The sequence below is a fragment of the Tenrec ecaudatus genome, chromosome 1, assembly GCF_050624435.1.
Source record: "Tenrec ecaudatus isolate mTenEca1 chromosome 1, mTenEca1.hap1, whole genome shotgun sequence".
Lineage (NCBI taxonomy): Eukaryota > Metazoa > Chordata > Mammalia > Afrosoricida > Tenrecidae > Tenrec > Tenrec ecaudatus.
In genome coordinates, this window is record NC_134530.1 from 180,339,283 (window position 1) to 180,360,413 (window position 21,131).

Sequence of the window (21,131 nt, forward strand, 5' to 3'; positions counted from 1 at the left end):
TGTTTCTTCGGCCCTTGCCCGAGGCAGGCGCTCAGGGTCGGCCGACTAGTAGCCAGGGCCCAGCAGCGCGGCCGGTTCTCGTTTGGAACGCGGCGCCCATCTACACTTGGTGCTGGGCCGTGTTGGCTCGCCCTTAACCCGAGCTTTCCCAGGCGCCGCCTCCCTTCGCCCGCGGTCTTCAGCCACGGCCCCCGGAGGGGGCGGCGGGCGCGCGCGGGGCATGCCGGGGCGGCGCGGCCCAGGTGGGCAGGCACCTGGGCGGGGCGCGCCGGGGCGGGGGCGGGGCTCTGCGGGGGCGGGGCTCCGCGAGGGCGGGGCTCCGCGAGGGCGGGGCTCCGCGGGGGCGGGGCTCCGCGGGGCGGGGGCGGCGCACCCGGAAGAGCAGTCGACTGGGCGAGCGCAACAGGTGGTGGACGAGGGGCCCGAGCCCGCGGACGAGGCCCGGCATGGACAAGCTGAAGAAGGTGCTGAGCGGGCAGGACGCCGACGACCGGGGCGGCCTGTCGGAGGTGAGTGCGCCCGGGGCGCCCCTCTCCGGCCCCGGCTTGCGTGGTGGCCGCGGCCGGGCGCTCGGAGGGACCCTCGGGGCTGGGGGGTGGGGTCCTCTGGCCGCGGGGCCCGGGCGGCTGCGACCCCCGCCCTCCACTCCGCCCGCGTCTGTCTGTGGTAGCGGGTTGGAAGCGGAGCTGGACTTGCAGATTTTCTTAGAAAGCAGCTCCTCCCCGGCGGGCCTCGCACGCCCCCCCCCCGCCCCCCGCCCCCCGCCCCAAGACGCCGGGGCCGCACTTTGCACCGGATGGTGCATCTGTTTACCCTTTTGCCCGGTGCCGTTCGCCACCCTACCCTGACCCCTCCGCGAAGCGAAGGAGTCGCCGGGAAGAACCCTCCGGAATCGGGGCGAGCGGGAGGGCGGCCGGCCGGCCCTGGGCCCCATCCCTACCGACCAGGGCCCGGGCTCTAGGGACTCGGGGAGCCCTGGCTGGGCTGGCCCCGTGTGGCTGCTCGTCGCCGTCCCGGCCCGCTGTGCACCCCCTGAGCACCCCGCGGGGCTCCTGCCCTGTGTAGGTGCTGCTGGCGTGTGACTCTCCCACCTGCCTTGCCGCACTTTGCGGGGAAACCTGCAACTCCTCCGGGGCAGGTCCCGCAGGTTGTTTCCCCATCGCCCGAGACTCTGGAGACACTCGGTGCGGAGAGGTTGCCTCCCAGGCTGTCTGCCCGACGGGTTTGTTTACCAGTCAGGGTTTGATCCAGCTGACCGTGGGCCCACCAGCTCTGCGTTTCTGGAACCACACAGGATCATTCAATTTCCCGTTTTTGGTTGTTTTAGATTTCCTCTCTGGGTGATGTAATGGCCTTTTCTTTTTACTTTCTGGTATATTGATGGTGTGGGCTGTAGTTTCCCCGTCCTTCAAGTGAGGGTGTGACCTTCAGGCGATTTTCCTGGTTTTCTCAGCGTGTTTCACTTCACCCACTTTTGTGTTGCTGTTTTGCTTTGTCTGATACCCAATCCCTCACCCGTCCCACTAACTCCCCAAACTCTGAAACTTGGCCTGCTACTTTTCACCGGGAAGAAGATAACGCTATAGGGTCAAGCGCTGTAGGAATTGTAGTAGTATTTATTTTTCTGACATTTCAAAATAGCCCTCTGGACACTCGCTCCTAACTGTGCTGCCGCCATGACTGCGGGGAGGGGGGGGGGTTGTCTCCGTTCTTGAAGGCTGGCTTCTAGTTGAGCTCTCAAGTCAAACTTCAGACTGGCCAGTAAGAGGCATAGAGGGTTGACACACAGGCTCACTGAAGGTCTGTGTTCCCATAGTCTTGATGAGTGGGTTGCACGTTGGGCTGTATTCCTAACTGCAAGGTCAGCAGTTCAAACCCACCGGCCTCTCTGTGGGAGGAAGAGGAGGCTTTCTGCTCCCGTAAATATCTATAGCCTCCTCAGGAAACCTGAAGGGGTAGTTCTGTTGAGTCACATGAGTCAGGATCAGCTGGATGGCAGTTGGGTTTTTGTTCTATTTTGAGGCTGTCAACTAGCTTTTGTGGGCAGTTGAGCCTTCGGAAGGAGCCACTATCTTCCTAGACTCTTGGGCATGGAGTTTGGGTAGACTACCCCAGGAAAGGGGATGGTGCAGTTAGCAAATAATCACGAAGCAGTGGACAGACAGACCCTCAAGAGGGAATGGTGGAGTACCAATTAAAGGCGTAAATGCAATGGCTACTGTTGCGTAGAGCAGGCAATGCCTGTGGTGCGTGCAGTGGAGGCCTTAAAGTGGTGCAGGCGCAGGCGTGTATTAAAAACAGTAGGCACTTCTCTCCCGTGCTAAAATATTGTTGTCCAGTTCTGCTTTTTGAGCCTGAATTTCCTGTGTATGTACATCATTGCCTGGTCTGTCCAGAACCTTATTCTCATGGGGGTCATTGGGTGGGCCTCAGTTTTGTTGCTGGCTGAATTCATTGTCAGGGAATTCATTCTTACGTCAGACTGAGCCCCTTTTAAAAGGTTTGCACTGGCACGGTTGTCTCACGTTGCCCCTGTTTTGAGCTGGGCATGGCTGGAGGATTCTGCAGAGAAATATCTCTTTGGGGTGCAATTGGACTCAAATAAAAAGTCATCCTGCCCTTGAGTCAATTCCGATTCATAGTGACCCCACTGGACAGGGTAGAACTGCCCCTGCGGGTGTCAGAGACTGTAACTATTTACTGAATTAGAAAGCCTTATCTTTCTCCCAAAGAGCAACTGGTGGTTTTGAACTGCTGAGCTTGCGGTTAGTAGCCCAATGCATAACCACTACACTACCAGGGCTAGGTGGCCTTAAAGGCTCTTGGAATTCAATCACATAAGCTGTCAGAGATCACCAGAAGGGACCCTGCCCAGAAAGATTTTCATTAAAAATTTAAAAATTATTTTAATATAAACAGTAAAAATACAACCAATTCTATGTATCTTATAAATGAAGTTAGATAGAAAAGTGGCATGTAAATGCTCACTCATAAATAGTCTGCTGATGCATTTTTGAGTTGATACTTCCTTGTCATAAATGCACATTGTATATCCTTAGTTTTAAAGGATTTCTGTCTGGAAGTAGACATTTCCCTTCTTTTTTAAGAAAGTGTGTGGGGACAAACAAGGCATGACTGATACATGATTTTAAACATGGGACTAGAGCAGCATTCCTTGCCGACCTTTTTCTGATTTGCAAGTCTGATTCCTTCAATTCCTTGCTACTTCGTTTGTGCTGTAGCCAGCCCTCTTCCTTCTCTCCACATCCCAGAATCAAAGGGACTTTTGTGTGTGACTGCCAACAAGCCAGCCAGTCTATCCAGGTCTTGTTTTACCTACTTTAATTTCCAAAAAGTACCCTAACGTGGTTTCTGGCAACCGGGAATTTTGAGGGCTATTTGATAGCCACGGACTTTGTTTTCCTGCACAGGCAGAAAGGGGTGTTTGGCCCTCACTGGGCCCAGCTGGGAGAAGTAGAACAGCAGCTTCCTCCTGCCTGTGACCAGGCGCATAGGAAGGAGCTTGCCATCACCCTCCGGGGGAAACCGGAATGGTGGAGAGGAGGTAGCCTTCCTCCCCTTTCCACCAAACATGGTAACCCTTGAGAGACTTGGAGGACCTAAGTGCCACTTCCCTTTCAGAAGGCAGAACCTGGAAACGTTTTGTGTTGTTCTGCTGGGAATGTTCCAGGTCCCCGTGATCTTGATTTGGGTAAGGGCTGGAGTGGCATCTTGACGCTAGCCCTTTAAAGACCAGAGGCAGGGTGCTTGCTGATACTTTATGGCTTACTCCTGTAAGAAGGTGGAGACAAGTTGAATCCTTGAAGGCCCCCTGTGGCTTCCAAATGGTGCTCAGGCACCAAATCAAACCCAGGGCCACACTTTCTCCCTGCCCGCCCGCAGCTGGGTTCCGTTTTCCACATGGGCAAGCTAAGTCCTTCGGCTCTTGCGTGAGTAGGAAGCGTGGAGTGGGTGTTGGTTTTGTTCTTTCTTGGGTGGGAGGTTGAGCTTAGTCTGACGTGGTCTGACCCAACTGTCTGGGACACCAGTAAAGCTGGATACCCGAGCAGCACCTTAGCTCCGTTTGGAGGGCCGGCACGAGGGGGTTAGAAACCAGACTCCTTAAGGAGGAGAGGTTGCCTTTGTCCCGGCACCAGGTGCCCTGTTGGGTCCCCCACCCTGCTTTCTCCTGCATGCTGCCTTCCCTGAGTGCTTGTCTGTGCATGGTCACAGCTTTCTGGAAGTGGGGTGTGTGTGTGTGTGTGTGTGTGTGCATGCGCGTGCCAGCACACGCTCGCTCCAGTGTCGCGAGGTCACTTATGAGATGAGTGACTATATGGGGCTGAGGAGAGATGAAGATAGCCTGACCTGCATACCTGCCTCTGGAGTGGCGACTCGGTCACTCTGTCATGATGCCCGCCACACCTAGGGGAGCCACGTGCCCTTTCTTCTGGTTTGGCAGGCCGTGTGGAGACGGGGCTGACAACAGGTCCCTTGCTGGCACAGGCAAGGCTGAGGGAGTGATCCTTGCACCCACTGTACTCCCTTAGCCGCAGGGTGGTGCGAAGGCCACTTTCATCATCTTGCAAAATGGAGTCAGTGATGACCACCCCGGGTGAGTCCTGCATGACGGGCACACGGGACTTGGCTGCCCTGTCGTGGCTGGGCCGGGAGCAAGCCGTTGTCCATCAGAGGCAGCTGTTTGTTTCCAGATGGGAGCAGCTGTGCCTCTTCCACCAGTAGGCCTTTGGTGCAGGCCTTGGCTGTCATCTTTGACACACAAAAAATCATCTGGAGGTAACCCGCAGGCTCTCAGCCGGCTTTTACAAAATTATAGCCTCTCCTGACCTGTGCTTTGGGGAGGGGTTAGTCATGATGACAGAGAGTCAGGGTGAGCAGCATAGTAATTAGGAGTTGTCTCATGCTTGGGCGACTGCAAGAGCAGGAGGAGTTCGAATCCACCAGCTGCTCCACCGGAGAAAAAGGGAGGAGGTGTCTGTTCCTAGAAGGAGGCACAGCTTCATCGACCCTGGAGAGCAGTTAGGCTCTGCTTTTATGGGTCGCTCGGAGTCAGAACGGATTTGAGGGCAGTGAGCTTGGGGTTTGGGTTGGGGCACGGGGCTGATGCCAGCACCCTCTAAGGACAACATCTACAGGAAGAGTGAGTGACACAGAAGGAGTCCCAGTGAGGATGCAGGGCTTGGTCCCCCAGGGCCCAACTGGCTTGCCACCCCCTGAGGTTTGGGGCTGATGGAGCAGGGGATGGTCAGCAGAGTGTGCACCTTCCCGCTCATCCTCCTCCTGCCCCTGGCTGCTCCGGGCTCTGCTGCCTTGCCTTCCTGTTGGGAAATGGGTTGTGCTTAAGGCTAGGAGTTTCCACCTCCAGAATGTTCAACCAGAGGAGAGGCACCTTATCAGCTGCCTGCGAGGAGAGATCCATGTCTGGATAAGGAAGTGTATTCCACTGGGAGCTTGGAGGGTGTAGGGTTCCCTGTTCTGTTCCCTGACTTCCTTCTTCCACTGTGGGCCTCCTGGGTTTTGGGTCTCTTGCTGTGCATGTACATGTATGTAATGAAGTTTTTTTTTCTTCTGAAAACCATTTCAGGTTGTGGAGTCATCTTCCTTAAGCTGGGGCACCAGAATTAAAGGCTTCATTGCCTGCTTTACCATAGGGATTTTCTGCTCACTGCTGGTAAGGCTTCACCCCCCCCCCCACTGCCCTTTGAGTACATCCCTGCCCTTTAATGCACCTCTTTTATCTTCTGCTCTTTTCTGAGGTGCCTGGGTAAGAGAAGAGGGAGACAGGGAGGCAGGAGCGGGGAAGTGGAGGGTCCTGGGGTTACCTTTGTGACCTGAGCTGGTCTGGGCGGTGGTGTGAAGGGTGCTCCCTCTGCTTTAACTTCCAGGGCACGCTTCTGCTGTGGGCGCCGAAGGGACTGGTCCTCTTCGCCGTGTTTTACACCTTTGGTAACATCACATCGCTTGGCAGGTAACTGTTTTGTTTGTTTTTTAATCCCGCCTGAGCCAATTAATAGATGGGAAAATGGTGGACTATGTTGATTCAGCAAGTTTAAGGATTTGGAGGGAAAATGAAAAGAAACCGCAGAGGCATCGTCACTGCCATCGAGTTGATGCGGCGTATAGTGACCTCATAGGACAGCGCGGAATTCCTCTAAGGGTTTCCAAGACACATTTATTTCCTTCCACGTCAAAGATATGTTAAAATGTTAGTTTATTTTTGAGAGATGACTGAGAGAGCAGAAAGAGGGCTATGCTGTGACTTTACCTAGAGGAAATGCAAGCACAGGGAGGTTGGATGGCTTCCCCGGGCTTTACTTCAGGCTCTTCTGCTTTGTTGTCATCTCTCTGCTGCCAGAGACCCCTTGGTGATTTCAGAGGGGGGGGGGGTGCTCCTCAGGCTAGTGCCTTCTGGTGTGGCTTTGTTAGTTATTAGTCGCCAGCCAGCTGGGCTGGAGGGTCTCTTGGGCAGGGGAGGGCAGAGCTTCCGATGGAGCGCTTTCTGGGTGTGGGCAGCCCATCCCACCTGCTTTCTGTTCTCTGAGACCCCACAGGATGAGCCCATTCACACTGATGGCTCCAGCCCCACCTGGGCGCTGCTGGTGTTGGCCCAGCTGTTCCAGCTTACACTCCCTGCAGGGCATTGAACTCAGTGGTCCCGTGCCCCCAGGGGTCTCTGTGAATGGAAGTCCAGGCTCTGTCTCCCTGATTCTGCACTGAATCTATTGACTTCTCTTACCTGGGTCCTGCCTTGTGCCCATGGTGCTGTCACTCCCCAGCTGACTCACGTGCTCCCTGGAAGACTCATGTACGCATTTGTCCCACCCTGCCTGGTCCTTGCTTCCTGCTACAGTAGAGTAAGGCAGACAGACATCCAGGGTTGTGCTCATAGACTATGGCATAGAACAGGATACCCAGAAAGGAGCATCTGATTCAACTGGGGAGTTAGGGAGGGCTTCCTGGAGAAGGTGATACCTGAGCTGGGTCTCAGCTGGACCAGATCTATCACCTCTCTCACCTGAAGTACTGCGAGGTGTTTTCTGCCTCCTTTCTTATCCCCTCCTATAGTTTATTTTCCACAGAGTTGTGGAGACTTTGTTGATACCTCTGCTTAACCTGGAGGTACAGTGGCTAAAGTGTGTGGCCTGCTAATCACAGGGTCGATGGTTTGAACCTCCTAGCTGTTCTGCTGGAGAAAGACAGCCGTCGGCTTCAGGAAAGCTAACAGTCCTGGAAACCCTGTGGCACAGTTCCTTTCTGGGTCTAGTCCCCTCAGTGGCTCCCTCTTCCAACTCCTTACCACTCAGGAAAGGCCCTTTGACAGGCCATCCTTCCCATCCCCCCCACTCCCCCGCCGGGCTGAACATCTCATGTTTCTGTACCTTTGTGCTGGCTGTTTGTTTTGCCTGGAATATCCGCACCTTCCCGCATGGTGGGTACTTTTTATGCCCCAGTGCCCTAGTGGATTAAGCATTGGCCAGTCACTCCAAGGTCAGCGGTTGGAGATGAGGCTGTCTGCTCCCGGAAAGATTTATAGTCTTGGAAACATTAAGGAGCACTTAGTTAGACTCTGTCCTACAGAGTCACCATGAGTTGGCATCTACTTGTTGGTGATGGGTTTGAGTGTGTTTTAAGAAATTTTAATATGCACAATAGATATAAAAAGTACAGTGGCATTTTATTACACGAACTGGTTATGTATCTGCCAGCCGCTTGTTGGACTATGCTTGTTTTCTGTCCCCAGACTTATTTCTGCCTGGAAATGTTGGCCTACTGGCCGAGTGCATGTCTCTGGCTGCCTTCCAAAAGCATTGTTTATTATTAATGCTCAGGGCAGTAGAATTGGGTTCAGAGATGCCTAATCTTGCTTCCAATACACTCTCATATACTAGCTTACGGATTGTGGGGGTTGTGGTGGGCAGCATGTACGTTATAGGGTAGAGTGCAGGCTGAACAGAAATACCTGGATGTCAAGTTAGTTTTTAGGAGAACGATCAGGCAAGTCTTCATGGGGCTGATTCTTCCCAGCACAGGCCTGCTGTTGGAGCAGAGAGTGACTCGGCTGTGCCAGGCGTCAGAGCCAGCACCTGTTACGCTTTGCCTGTGTGTGTAATTTAATTGTTAAGACCAGCCTGGCCTATTGTTTTCTAGCCAAGCAGGCGAAGAAAGAGTGCACCCAGCTCAGCCTTGAGCTCATAGAGTAGCATTAAACTCAAGTTGAAAGTTTGTAGCACATCAGAGATGGGGCAGGCGGATTTGAAAAAGTTTTGTCTTTATGGAACACAGTCATATCTTCTGCTTGTTGACTTGAATCCGACTCAGGATGTACAGGAACCCCTGGAGTGACAGCACCTTGGGATTCAGGCAACACGCAGCAAAGCTGGCTCCAGCACTGTGCTGCCCTCCCTTGTGTTCAGCCTCTCACTTGCTGCTCTTGGATCCCGTTCACCATAGCAGCTTCCAGTGATGTGTTTCAGAGCCACGGGGTCCAATTGACTCCTGACTCTCAGGGTTCCTGGCTGTCTGATCTTGGATAAGTAAACGGACCTTGCTGAGCGTTATTTCCTCCTTTCAAAAATCTATGCGACAATACCTACCTAGAAGGGTTGCCAGTGGGTGCAATGCAGTAATACACTTGCCATCTGACATTTAGCAAGTTTTCAGCGGGTGACAGAATTATCATTAGAATTATTCCCGGAAGGAAGCTGTGCTTAAGGCTGTATCATCAGCATGTTTAGGTAAACATAAGCAACTTAAGGTTGTAAAGGGCGAGTCTCTGGTAAATTTCCTGAGTCCTCTTTTGACCTGCTTGTGAGCTGGTTTCCATGGTGAGGAAGGAGGGACAGCCGTACCTTCAGAGAGCAGGGTGGGCTTTCCTAGCGACTCTCAGTGTGGCCACATGCATGCACAGCCCAGCCGTGCTGTTGACTGGCCGGGTGGCAGGTAACCCCTCTGGATTTTCGGTCCCTCATCTGTAGAATAACGCATAACTGTTCCCACCACTTACCCTTTAGGTTGTGGATGGGTTAAAGAGAGTAGTACCCAAAGGGCCCTGAGGGCCGTGCCTGGCTCAGAATCAGACAGCCAAACATTATTGAAGGCTGCCAAGGTCATTGCCAACCTCGGACAGTCTTGGGGCAGTGACAGGGAGATGCGGCGAGGCAGGCGCCTAACTCTGGTCTGGCTCTCATCTGAATGACGTGTGTGTGTTTACTTCTCAGCACCATGTTCCTCATGGGACCAGTGAAGCAGTTAAAACGAATGTTCGAGCCCACACGCTTGATAGCCACAATCGTGATGCTGGTAAGACCTGCCGAATTGATCAGGATGGAGAGCACTGGTGACCAAAACCACACGGGCAGAGATGAGAGGGATTCGCTCAGAAACATGTTCATTCTCTGATGATGTGCTCTTTTCGTCTTACCATCATCTGACTCTGAGAGGAATCGTATTTCTTCAGTTTTTCTCAGTCTTCCTGAAGCCAGTCTCCTCTCCTCCTGACCATTGCACCTCCGCCCTGTGTGGGTCATGCCCCCTTCTGGTGGGTGCCTGTACTGCTCTGAGGAGGGACTCCTCTTGGGAAGGTCAGCATTGCAACCTGGGTACCATTTGAATCTAATACTCACGTTACTTTCATTTATAACAAGAGACACAGTCTCTGAACCCCTGGCCACTTTCGGTTCCTGGGGAGCATCGGGGACAGTGGTGGAAACAGAAGCAATGTTGAAGCTTGCTGATTGAGCAGTTTCTGGGATCGGAGGATGGGGTAGAGGGTAGGGATCATGGCTCAGGGCCCAGTCCTTAGTCAGCGTGGGATGCAGACGGCCGGGGCAGCTGCTGTACAAAGGGCTTCCTTCCTGAGAAAGATTAAGGGAAAGCATTCGATGACATGTAAGCCAATGACTGACCTGAGAGAATGACAGCCTATGTTAACCCGTGCCCTCACGTGCCCTGTCCACCAGGGGACTTCCTAGTGTTTGCCAGCGGAGGTCTCTGTGTGTTAAATGGCCAAACGATGGGTGGATTAGATATGAGATCTTGTACCGACAGAGATTCTTGAAAGTAGGGCGGTTCTTTCTCTACCAGTTTGGCTCCATTGGGATGTTGGTTCCGCTGGCGGGCACAGGTGCGTAGGGGCCTTGAAAGTCTTGTAGTGAAGGCAGCCAGTGGGCTGCGGTGGTAACTGCCAAGTTGTCTGGGTCTTACCATTCTGCCGGGATATTAACTGTTTCCCTCGCCCTCCAGGTGTGCTTCGTACTCACCCTGTGTTCTGCCTTTTTGGTAAGTGGGTATTCCACTGTGGCCGAAGCTTGTTGGCATTTGCCTCTTGCCACACACGCTGAGGTCATGATATCAATTTTCTTTCAGTGGAACAAAGGACTCGCCCTCATCTTCTGCATTTTGCAGTCTCTGGCCATGACGTGGTAAGTGACCTTTCGAACAGCCCCTCTCACGTGAGCTCTGACTGACGCAGTTGCAGGAAACAACCCCATGCGCGGTGGGCAGGAGGATGAAGCAATGCCAGAGGCTCTTCAACTGGGGGATCCTCAGCCATGCCAATGAGGCCACCCAAGCCTGTCGGCTCGGCCTGCTGCCAGTAGGTGGCGGTAGTGGTCTAGCGTGTCCCTGGAGTCTGTTGACTTTATGCTGCTGTTGTGAGTTGCTGGGCTCCTGGTTGGTTTTGAGAGACCTTCAGTGTTACCGAGCAATTGTGTCCAGGAAGTGAAGAACAAGACAGTATTGTAAGGGCTGGTCAAGCGAGACTCGTGATTTAAATATAGTCATGGTTTACAGGGAAGACGGAAGACAAATAATGAGCGCCATGCTTGTGATGGAATGAGTCACTGGACAAGGACAAAAGTGACTCGTCCATACTCTGAGGGACAGTGACTGACAAGAAGGGAGGTTGTGTGGTGTGGCTGCAGGGTCACTGAGAGCCCTGGAGGGGCGTGGCCTTGGTACTGATGACTAGGACGCCAGGACCACAGGGAGAGCGCTATAGGCTCATCTCCTTCCAAACCTGTGCACGCCCCGAGCCAGAGGGCTGGTGGCACACCGGAGTCTAGCTGCTGAGAGAGTGCCACGGTGCTGCCAGGTTCACCAGGGCATGCCCTCGGCTAGAACAGCTACAGTGTAGAGGCGACTGATTTGTTCTGGGGGAAACTGTTTGCTAGAATGTGTCTCAGCAAAGAAACCTGGACCTGAAAGTTTTAAAGCTTTGAAAGATTCAGAATACGGAATACAGCTTCCTTCCCCCACCTACTACCATGATCCGAATTCTACCTTGCAAGTCTGGATAGAGCAGAGGTTGTACACTGGTGCATATGGGAGCTGGAAGTACAGGGAATCCCGGGCGGATGATACCTCCAGGACCAGGGGTTTGAGGGGCGATACTGGGAGGGTAGAGGGAGAGTGGGTTGGAAAGAGGGAACCGATTACAAGGATCTACCAGTGACCTCCTCCCTGGGGGACAGACAACAGAGAAAAGGGGGTGAAGGGAGACGCCAGACAGGGCAAGATATGACAAAATAATAATTTATAAATTATCAAGGGCTCATGAGGGAGGGAGAAGCGGGGAGGGAGGGGAAAAAGAGGACCTGATGCAAAGGGCTTAAGTGGAGAGCAAATGCTTTGAAAATGATGAGGGCAAAGAATGTACAGATGTGCTTTATACAACTGATGTATGTATATGTATGGATTGTGATAAGAGTTGTATGAGCCCCTAATAAAATGTTAATAAAAATAAAGAAAAGAAAGATTCAGTACACTGAAGACATGAATCTCGAGGCTGCAAACTCGCGGACCCCTTCCCATGAGCCACTTTGGACACTTGCGTGGGTGTGCTTTCAAATGGCCGTGGGAACCTGCCAAGCTCATGGCAGTGGAGCTCTTCTGCACACACCGAGTGCGGGCCTAGAGGTGCTGGCCTGCGGTGCTGGCCGACTGAAACATCACTTCATGGGGAGTGATCACAGACACCATACCATTCCATGGTCCAATCACATCAAGCAGTACTGTACAATTGCTACCACAGTCAGTTTCAAAACATGTTCTTCTTGAACTCCTTGATATCAGCTCCCCTTTATTCCTTCCCTCCCCAGGAACCCTTACTTACTTATCTATCTCTCTATCTCGCTATCTCTCTATCTCTGTAGCTCACACCATCCAGTATGTCAATTCACCTACACTTCTGTTGTTTGCCCCCCTCGAGTGGGGTTCTACAGTCAGTCATCAGTGCTGTGACTCTACAGTCATCCGCCTGCCCCCTCCTCCTCCCATGGAAGGGAGGATAGGGGGTGGGCATGGGGGGTAGATTTTTTATGTGTATGTATACATGTGAAGGGAGAGGATCTGGATAATCAATAATTGCAGATGCTCTTACAGCTCAGAATCCCAGCCCACCAAATAGCCTCACTCCTCAGTTTTATTGACACGGTTAAGTTCCAAAAACCATGGTATCTTGCGAAAATGGAGAATGCCCACATCACATCATGAAATGGAAGATGACTGCATCACTACCTAGTTACCAAACCACTGAGAGTCATGACCCAGCCAAGGTGACACACAGCCTTCAACATAAAAGTCCACATCACTCTTGCCTCACACCTTGGTGTTTGTCAGATGGATTTTTTTACTGTTGCTGTAAATACACAGTGTTGGATAACGAGAGACTCGGTCAGTGAGTAGGAAGTAGGTCTGATCTTCCACTCCCTTCGTTTGACTTGAGCTTGTGTTTGCTTTTCATTTTAGGTACAGCCTTTCCTACATCCCATATGCCAGGTAAGACTCTGTATTTAGAAGTACAACTTCTGTCCCGGGTGGGTGATGCTTTATTTGCACAAAGCTGTCAGTTCACAGAGTGCTTTCTCAGGTTCTTGTAGCCTTATTCAAATCCTTTGAAACAGGCAAGTGCCCCTATCTAGTTTACAGGTTAATACACCTTTAAGGCTCAGTACCTCTCCTGCTCCCTTCCCCCCTCCTAATTCGTCCCGCAGCCTCAACAAAATCCACACCTAATGATAGGGCAGCACATTGACCCAACCTCATCAATTACAGGCGCAGCGAGGGTTCTACTGCAGTGGGTGGTCCACGTGCATGTCATCACGCTTAGTCTGTAACTTTCAGTAGATTTTTTTTTAAGGCGAGCCTCACTGCGCAAGAGGTGAAGGTGAATTAGCTCATGTTTGTCGTCCTTCTGTATCACCCCGATGGGGAAGATTCAGAAAACAGCTTGTAGGGAAGGTTCTAGAAACCAGCTTATAACAGAGAAGAAGGCAGGACTGAGACTCTGGAGGCTGTATTTTCTGAGGAATTTCATGGAAAAAGCCATTCCAAGGGAAGCCCCGAATAGGAGATGGGTGATGTCTCGCTTTGTGATCCCCTCCCCACTACAGGACATGTTCATCTGTTCCCTTCATTGAGAAGTACAGCATTCTAGCTATTGCTGGTTCATATGAGGGGGTACTTCCCCCAACCACCTCACCACCCAAAATCGGAAAAAACATTACTGGGTGGAGCTTTCATAGGACACATTTTTCCTGCAGGGCAAGCATTGAGCAACTTGCTTTGAGATAGTGCATTGAGTGGTATTGCCTGGGAAGATTCTCTCCGGTCACAGTGAATTTTTTTTCTGTAAAAGCAGTTTCGCTCAAACCTTGTTTTTGTGATGGATGATTTAAGAGAATTTGTTTCCTGCTCAGGAAAAATGCCACAGAAACCATTGTGAGGTTGAACACAGCTTACAACAGTGCTAGGGGAAAAACTCAAGTGTACGAGTGGTTTTCTTGTTTCATAAAAGGTGAAATGTTGACTGACCAACGTCATTCTGGACGTCCATCAATTTCCTGAAGAGATGAAAATGTCAACTGTAAAGTTGGCATAGCAGTGTGAGACACAAAAGGCCTGACTTGCGGCAGAGCATGGGACTGGCTTGTCTCCATGACAATGTACTCGCTCACGCAGCCATCTCAGTGCAGTCGTTTTTTGGCAAAAAACCAGTATGCCTCTGTTGCCCCATGCACCATACTCACCTGACCTCACTCCATGTAACTTCTTTTTGTTTCTACGAATGAAGAAGAACATGAAGGGACAGTGATATGATGACATAGAAGAGGTGAAGAAAAAAACGAGGGAGGTGCTGTCAGCCATCCAAACAGATGATTTTGAAAACTGTTTACAAGAATGGAATCGCAGATTTGACAAATGTATTAAGTGTAATGGAGAGTACTTTGAAAGTGATAAGGTTGTTTTGTAAAAATATTTAAATACATAGCTTTGGGGGGCGGTATCCAGTGTTTTTTGAGTACTCCCTCGTATGACTACAATGCCATTCCAGTCCAAGTCCAAAGAAGCCCCAGAGACTGCACCGGCAGGGCTAGCTCTATGGATGGGAGACCGGTGTCGGCGCCCATGGCCTAGTGCTTCGAAGGCTCCCACACGTGGCTCAGCGCTCTGCTGTCGCCATCACCTCCACGTAGAAGGACAGGGTGCCTTGGTCCAAAATGCTTGAGGAGCAGGTTAAGCAGAACGGGGTAGATTCCTCCTTGTCAGACTTTCCGGGCCCTTTAATGTGTTGCACGCGTTGTGAGCTGCCTTTGAGAGAGACATCTTTGACCTTGAGCACAGCTATGCTTGGGACTGTCATACAGAGCCTTTCAGGAGGTCCTGCCCCAGCCTGACCTTGATATTAAAATGCGGAGCCTGCTCTCAACAAGGCCTGCACTCAGCGCTTCCGTCCTCGGGCGGCTCACCAGTGGCAGTGCAGCTGGGAACACCGAGGGAATCGAACCAGGATATGAGCAGTTTGGTGACACGTGACACACAGCAAGGTGGTGGAGGAGGCACTTGCTTGAAGAGAAGGGTTATTTTTTGAGCATCTGTTCGCCTTGCGTTCTTTACTCCGATTCTGAGAGTAAATGCGTGTGATAGGCTCACTCAGACCATCAGGAAGTGGCCGGTCCCCTGTCTTGTGCTAGCAAGCTCCTGGAAAATACCCCTGAGGGACTGTTTGGCCTAGTGCTCTCAGCACCTTCTGTGACTGCAGTTGATCCTACAGGACAAGCCGCGCCACTGCCGTTGGGTCGATTCCCCTCATAGCTGCAATCTTTCCTGGAGCTGGCTTGGACTTTCTCCCACAGAGCGGCCTGTGGGTTTGAACTGCCGGCCTTTTGGTGTCGTAGTGCAACACCCTATCCGCCGTGCACCCGAGGGCTTAGGATAGCCACAGTGTGACTCTACCTAGTCTGTGCCATGCACTGTCTCGTAATTCCTGCAGCCAGTCAGAAGTGGGCATTGGAAAGTGGGAGCAGGCCATGTGTCTTCCTCAGCAGCTGCCTGCTACTGCATGTCGACGCAGAGAGGTGATGTCCCAGGGGCCTGACCCCCGCAGTGAGGTTCTTTCTGCTCTCAGTGAGGGTCTAACCTCTTACTGGGCCTTTTCGAGGCTGGAACAGTGCTTCCCAAAGCGAGTGCTACTGCCCCCTGGGGGCGGGGGCCGGTGGTGCTGGAATAACCACTGGAGCACAAAAGCTTTCCATTGCCGGGGGCTGCTGAGCCATTGTTTCCCCCTGAAAAGGGGGTGATAGGCCAATTATGTTGGGGAACCCCTTGTCTGTAACCTCTCTGTCACCTTCATGCTTGTCTTTACAGGGATGCAGTGAAGAAGTGTTTTGCTGCGTGTCTTGCGTAACATGGGGCGGTCCTGCCAAGCATTGGAAGGCACGGTGGATGGACGCCGGTGGACAGCTTTGTACATACTTTCCAAGCTTCTGTCTTTCAGAATGTGCCTTTCAGCTCGCCCCAGTGCACCTCTGCCGTCGGACCACTTGAGGACTGCTCTTCAGAAGCAGGGACAAATGTCTGTAGTGCAGCCCAAGAGGCAGCTTTGTCTTCTGAGCGGATTCCTCCTCCTGCTTCTCTTCCTCTCTGGACGGGTTCACTGCGTCCTCATAAATAAAAGCCTTGTTCAGCGCTGGCGCCACCGCCACCGCAGCAGATAAGCGTTGGGAGCACGGGATTAGCCCGTGGAGCCCACAGGAATCAAACATGGGGGTGGAGTTTTCCCCTCAGGGTGAGGGGGAACTTTGCAGACGTCCCATGGTCGGGGGACCACCACCACTGCCCCACACGGCTTGGACATGCTTCTACGCTGGTGACGGGGGGAGGGGGCAGAGCTTCTGTCCTGCTCCCAGCAGCACTCACACCTGGGGAGCCCTGCTGTGGACTGCAGTAGACCAGGAGCCCCTTTCGGGAGTAGGTGGTTTTTCTGCATCGGAGCCTGTGCACCTGTGCTCTGCTCTTTTCCAGTGTTGTTGCCGCCCCTCCTCTTCACAGTGCACAGTCTTTTCTCTTGAGTTGCCGCCTCCTCTCCTACACGCACGCACGCACGCACATGCATGCTCGCGCGCGCTCTCAGCAGATCAGCAGCAGCTAATGTGGTTGCTTCCTTTTGCACAAGAGCTGATGCCAATAGGAAGTGAGATACTTTGCAGTTTTCTCCACCCTTCATTATTTATAAATGTTTGTTCTTAAACTGATTTTATTATCTGACATGGGGCCAGTGGAATGTCAGAAGGAAGTGGGTACATCTGTCCCTGCCCTGCCCCTGCTCCTGCCCCGCCCCCGCCCCGTGACCCTGCAGCAGTCCCAGCCTGGCTTCAGCCTGGCTGGGAGCCCTGGACGAGGACAACACAGACCGAGTCCCTTTGTCTCAGTGTGTCTGTATGTGGTTCTCCTGCGGGCCTTGTGAACACACACACACACACACACACACATCTTGTGAACATACACACAGCCCTTGTGAACACACACACACACCACCACCAGCACCCTCCCACCACCCTCAAAGAAGCTCCTCACTTCCTCACTGCAAGGGATGCCAGTCTGTCTGACTCTGAGGTTACCGGATCTACTCAGAACCCCAGCAGGGCTGAGGTCAGAGCCCAGGGTCCCAGCTTCAGGCCTCCTCCACAATCCTGGTGCGGCGTCCGTGATACTTCCAGTCACCATTTCCTCTGGTTTCATCAGCCACACCTGTGCTTTTTCTGTTCTAGTCTCAGTCTCTGTTAAGGCCCCTGAGCTACCCTCCCCCTTTTGTAAACTTGTGCCTGGGCACACACGCAGTGTATAGGCACATCTTCAGCTCTTGGCTGCCTGTCCATAAGTGCCCTATCTTGATCAGCAGGGTTTCTGTGTACCAGGACCTTGCTTGTGGCTGGCTAACTCCTACAGGCAGGGAGGGAGGTTGAGTGCTGCCCTCTGACTTTTGTGGGTTCTTTGCACATCTTGGGAACTTCCAGGAGGCAGTTTTGTTTTAGGACTCTGGTGAGGAGGCGGCGGGCTCATGGCTTCTTTTCTAGAGCTAGTGTGAGGATAGGCTGGTCACTGTGACCTCTAACCCCCTTGCTGTAGCCGGCAAGGCTTCACGGCAGCCCCCCTCTCCCCCGTGCCCTTTCCATTGGCTGGATCCGACTGCTTTGGCGATGTGTAGCATAGTGGTAGTCATGTAGTTCAGTCACTTGTCAGCTGTGTCATGGGGAACAGGCTACTTTACTTCTGGTTCCTCAGTTTGCCATCTGTCAAAACGGGGATTACAACCTTGTGGCTCATTGATGGCCCTCGAAGGTGACAGGATGCGCATCTCTAACCCTCCCTTTATTTAGCAGATATTTTCCTACTGAAGGCTACGTGTTGAGCACTGTAGACATTGCCGGGCATCGATGCCATTGAACATTCGTGGTGACTGCTATACCAGCGGTCTTGTCACTCTCACACCACTGTTAGAGAAAGAAGGCTGAGGTTAAGGACGCTGCATCAGATCGCACCAGCAGGAGGCAATAGGGAGGTGTTCCTGGCAAAACCCAAAACTGCCATCATGGTCTGGTCGTTGCCGACTCCTATCCACCCTAACAGGGTCAAACTGACCCTGTGAGTTTCCAAGACTGACTCTACGGGAGTAGAAAGCCAAGTCATTCTCCCGCATAGCGGCGGGTGGTTTCAAACTGCTACCCTTGTAGTTAGCAGCTTAACCACTATGCCACCAGAGGCTCAGCCTTACAGGCTTTGCCTTGAGTATTGTGGTCTCAGACAGCTGTAGCCTGGGCACTAGGCAGCTCTTGGTGACCCTGCGTGTGGACTCTTCAGTGTTTTCTTCTGCTGCCTCATCATTTGGTGGTTTCCTTACTGATTTTTATCTGATGGACTATGAGATGGAAGACCTCTCTTTCAGGTCTCAAAGGGGTTACCAAGCAACAACACTGGCTAAAATCAGCCTCATAGGAGACCCGAGTACTGGAGAAACTCTTTAGCCCCTGTGGCCAGCAGTGAGCCCGCTTTTCCTGATACTTATCTTTCATCTTATCACACTGACTGCTGGGTGAAGGAGGAGTTCTTGAGTTGGAGTCCAGTGCGAACCATGAGACTTGGTGTCCCCCCAAGGTGAATGCTTCTGATGGCAATGCATCCTTGCCTTGAGTCTCCCCGGGAGCCTCCTGGTTGGGCGATGTTGGAAGGAGAACGGCTCTCCAACCCTCCTGGCCCCCTTCCCTCGAGTTAGGAGCCCCTAGCGAGGTCTACTTTGCTGTCAGGCTGCTCTGTGGAACTGTCCACTGACCCTCTGGCCCCAGCTCCCTGTCTTCCTGCATGACTGTGCCCCCAGTGACCGCTTCCCCATGTCTGTGCCTGGAGACTCCTTCTCCCACAAGCAGGCTTGTCTTGCCTCTGAGAAAGGGTGAAACACCAGCCCCAGTGGAGCCTTTTTACAGGGTTGCTGTCAACTACTCAGCACCCTTATGTGAGGGTTTTGTGGATTATCAGCCTGAGAGAACAAGAAATAAAAGTCATGAAATGCAGTCAAAATAAACTTCCTTTGGGGTCCTTCTATTAGAATAATTAAGAAGTGGACAGCTTCTTCTTTGTTTTAAAGTACGGAAGTGGCGGGCAGGGTGGGAGGTACTGGCTTGACTTCTGTCCTTGCTCGTCCTCCTGGGCCACAGGTGTGCTGTGCCGGGTGGGCCTGAGTGGATGAGCTGGGAAACGGAACTACAGCTGTGGGTTTTACCGTGAGGCAGCTGGCACCAAGCCTTTGTACCTTTCTTCAGATCGCTTTGGATTAGAACTGAACTTCAGGATTATAATTACCGAAAACCCATAGCTAATCGTTCAGCCTCCTTTGCTGCAAATAAATAAAATCAGTGTTTAAGGTATTTTTAACCATTTTGCCAGATTTTGTCATAATTAAATTCTATTGTAGTCTAAAGGCTTTTTCATTTTTTGGTACATTTTCAGATTATATAGTTCTTTTGCAGATAGCTTTTGGAAAAAGAAAAAAGACCTCAAAGACAGATTTATGTCTGTAACTCTTGAATACATATGTAGAAACCTAAATCATTTTGAAATTCTGATTTAAGAAGTTGGGGACTCCCATGACTAAGTTATTTTCTGATTCTGACCACTTCATACTTGTATGAAAAGCTGTGACCTGGAGAGTGTTCAGTCCAGTGGAAACGTTCTGCGCTGGTGACTTGGGCCCAGCCCACTCAGGTGACAGGGTGCAGTCCATCTTTGGTTGTCCACAGTTCTGCTCCAGAATCCCTATTGAGGCACTCAGGCCCTTGATATCCATTGCCGTTGGTTACCACGGTGTCTTCTGTTGCCACGGCTCCATGAAATTCTAGCTCGGTCTTCCACCTGGCTCTTATGAATGTAGCCCATTGAGGCAGCTGCTGAGCCTTTGTAATGTAAATGGGCAATATAAAATGTCACTCTTTCTGAGCGAGCTGATAATGGAGTTAGAAATGTAGGAAATTTATATATATATATATATATATATATATATATATAAATAGACTGATCTGAAATCAGTGAACAGTGAGTCCTTTGGCCAGGAGAAAGTTTGGCTGCTTACAACGAAAGGTCAGTTCACAGCATTAGAATAAACAATCGACGGTTAGGAGGGGGCTTCAAAAAGTTGGTGGGAAAATTCCATTATCTTTCATTTCCATGTTCCCATGATCTTTCTGAAGTCTCCTCGTACATATTTGCAACAAATTAATGTCACTACACTTAATAATCAAGTGCTAAAAAATGACTACATCCTGGACAAAAAGTTCCTGATATAATAACTATCTGATCTTCGTCTCCTGAGTCATCCATGTAGATCATTTTGAGGCTGAGTGTTGCTTTCGGCCTGTTCAATTTCTGCGCAGCAAGGAGAGATAATGAGTTTCATTCAAAGTACAAATGAACCTTGTATTTGTGTCATCTCAAAGGGAGCCATGGTTTACATTCAATTTTGTGATCTCTTTGCTGTGAAAAGTGTTCAATTTGCCTTTTCATTGCGTTCTTGTGACTTGGCAACCTTGAACAGAGAAAGGAAAAACCACCTCTGGGCTCTGATCCTTTGCTGCATTTGTGGATTTGGAGGTGAAAGTTAGGCGAGAGCATTCAAAAGCTCCGGAGAATTTCTATGCCTTTAGAACATTGTGCCTGTTCCGACAGGAGTTTTGAAAAACATTTTGTTCAAACACAAATCTGGTTTTGTAATTGCTGATTTTGAATGCTGCTGACTGAATAGCTGATTTGTTTATACCCAAAATATATTCTTGTGTGCAACTTTCCTTACCTTGAGAATCTATTTCATACCCGTAAATACAGTTTCCACTTTACTAGCTTTTGTTACTTCAAAGAGAAGAACTTTGCTGGTAAACATGCTGTTTTATCCTCCACAGCACTACAGTTGTCACTTTTGATTCTCTAATAAATCATAGCATTCTGATTTTTAATAAATTGTGCGTTGTCTCTTAGTTCATTTTTCTGTCACTAAGCCAAATGAAGATTGTGTGATTACAAGAAAAGACAGTGTGTCTTCTGTTAATTTTTATTTGTGATTTGAGAGACAGTCTACAGAACAAATAGATTTTCAATTCAGATGTGTATCTTTTAAGTGTTTATTCATATAGTTTTACCAGGGTTGATCAATAAATTTGATAAACCTTGAGCTACACTAATCAAGGCAAAAGAAAGAAGACAAAAATTGTGTTAGTCCGGGTTGACTAGAGAAACAAACCCAGAGACACTCAAATGTATATGAGAAAGAGTTTTATATAAAAGAGCAA

At 51.1% G+C, this 21,131-nt stretch overlaps 1 protein-coding gene across 1 annotated transcript; it reads left to right on the forward strand.

The window, feature by feature from the left end:
* Positions 1 to 363: 363 nt before the first annotated feature.
* On the forward strand, positions 364 to 20,802 carry SFT2D2 (SFT2 domain containing 2). The gene is made up of 8 exons (XM_075564531.1): positions 364 to 509; positions 5,606 to 5,692; positions 5,907 to 5,989; positions 9,240 to 9,321; positions 10,264 to 10,299; positions 10,387 to 10,442; positions 12,769 to 12,798; positions 15,667 to 20,802. Exons 1-8 carry the CDS (start codon positions 447 to 449, stop codon positions 15,704 to 15,706), a joined length of 477 nt encoding a protein of 158 aa, XP_075420646.1. The 5' UTR covers positions 364 to 446; the 3' UTR covers positions 15,707 to 20,802.
* The last annotated feature ends 329 nt before the right edge of the window (positions 20,803 to 21,131 follow it).

Excerpts from the sequence above, each read along its gene's own strand:
- SFT2D2 (XM_075564531.1), top strand. The coding sequence starts at position 447 with ATGGACAAGCTGAAGAAGGTGCTGAGCGGGCAGGACGCCGACGACCGG. Across the intron at positions 5,693-5,906 it reads GGATTTTCTGCTCACTGCTG|GGCACGCTTCTGCTGTGGGC; the intron begins GTAAGGCTTCAC and ends TTTAACTTCCAG. Across the intron at positions 10,300-10,386 it reads CCCTGTGTTCTGCCTTTTTG|TGGAACAAAGGACTCGCCCT; the intron begins GTAAGTGGGTAT and ends ATTTTCTTTCAG.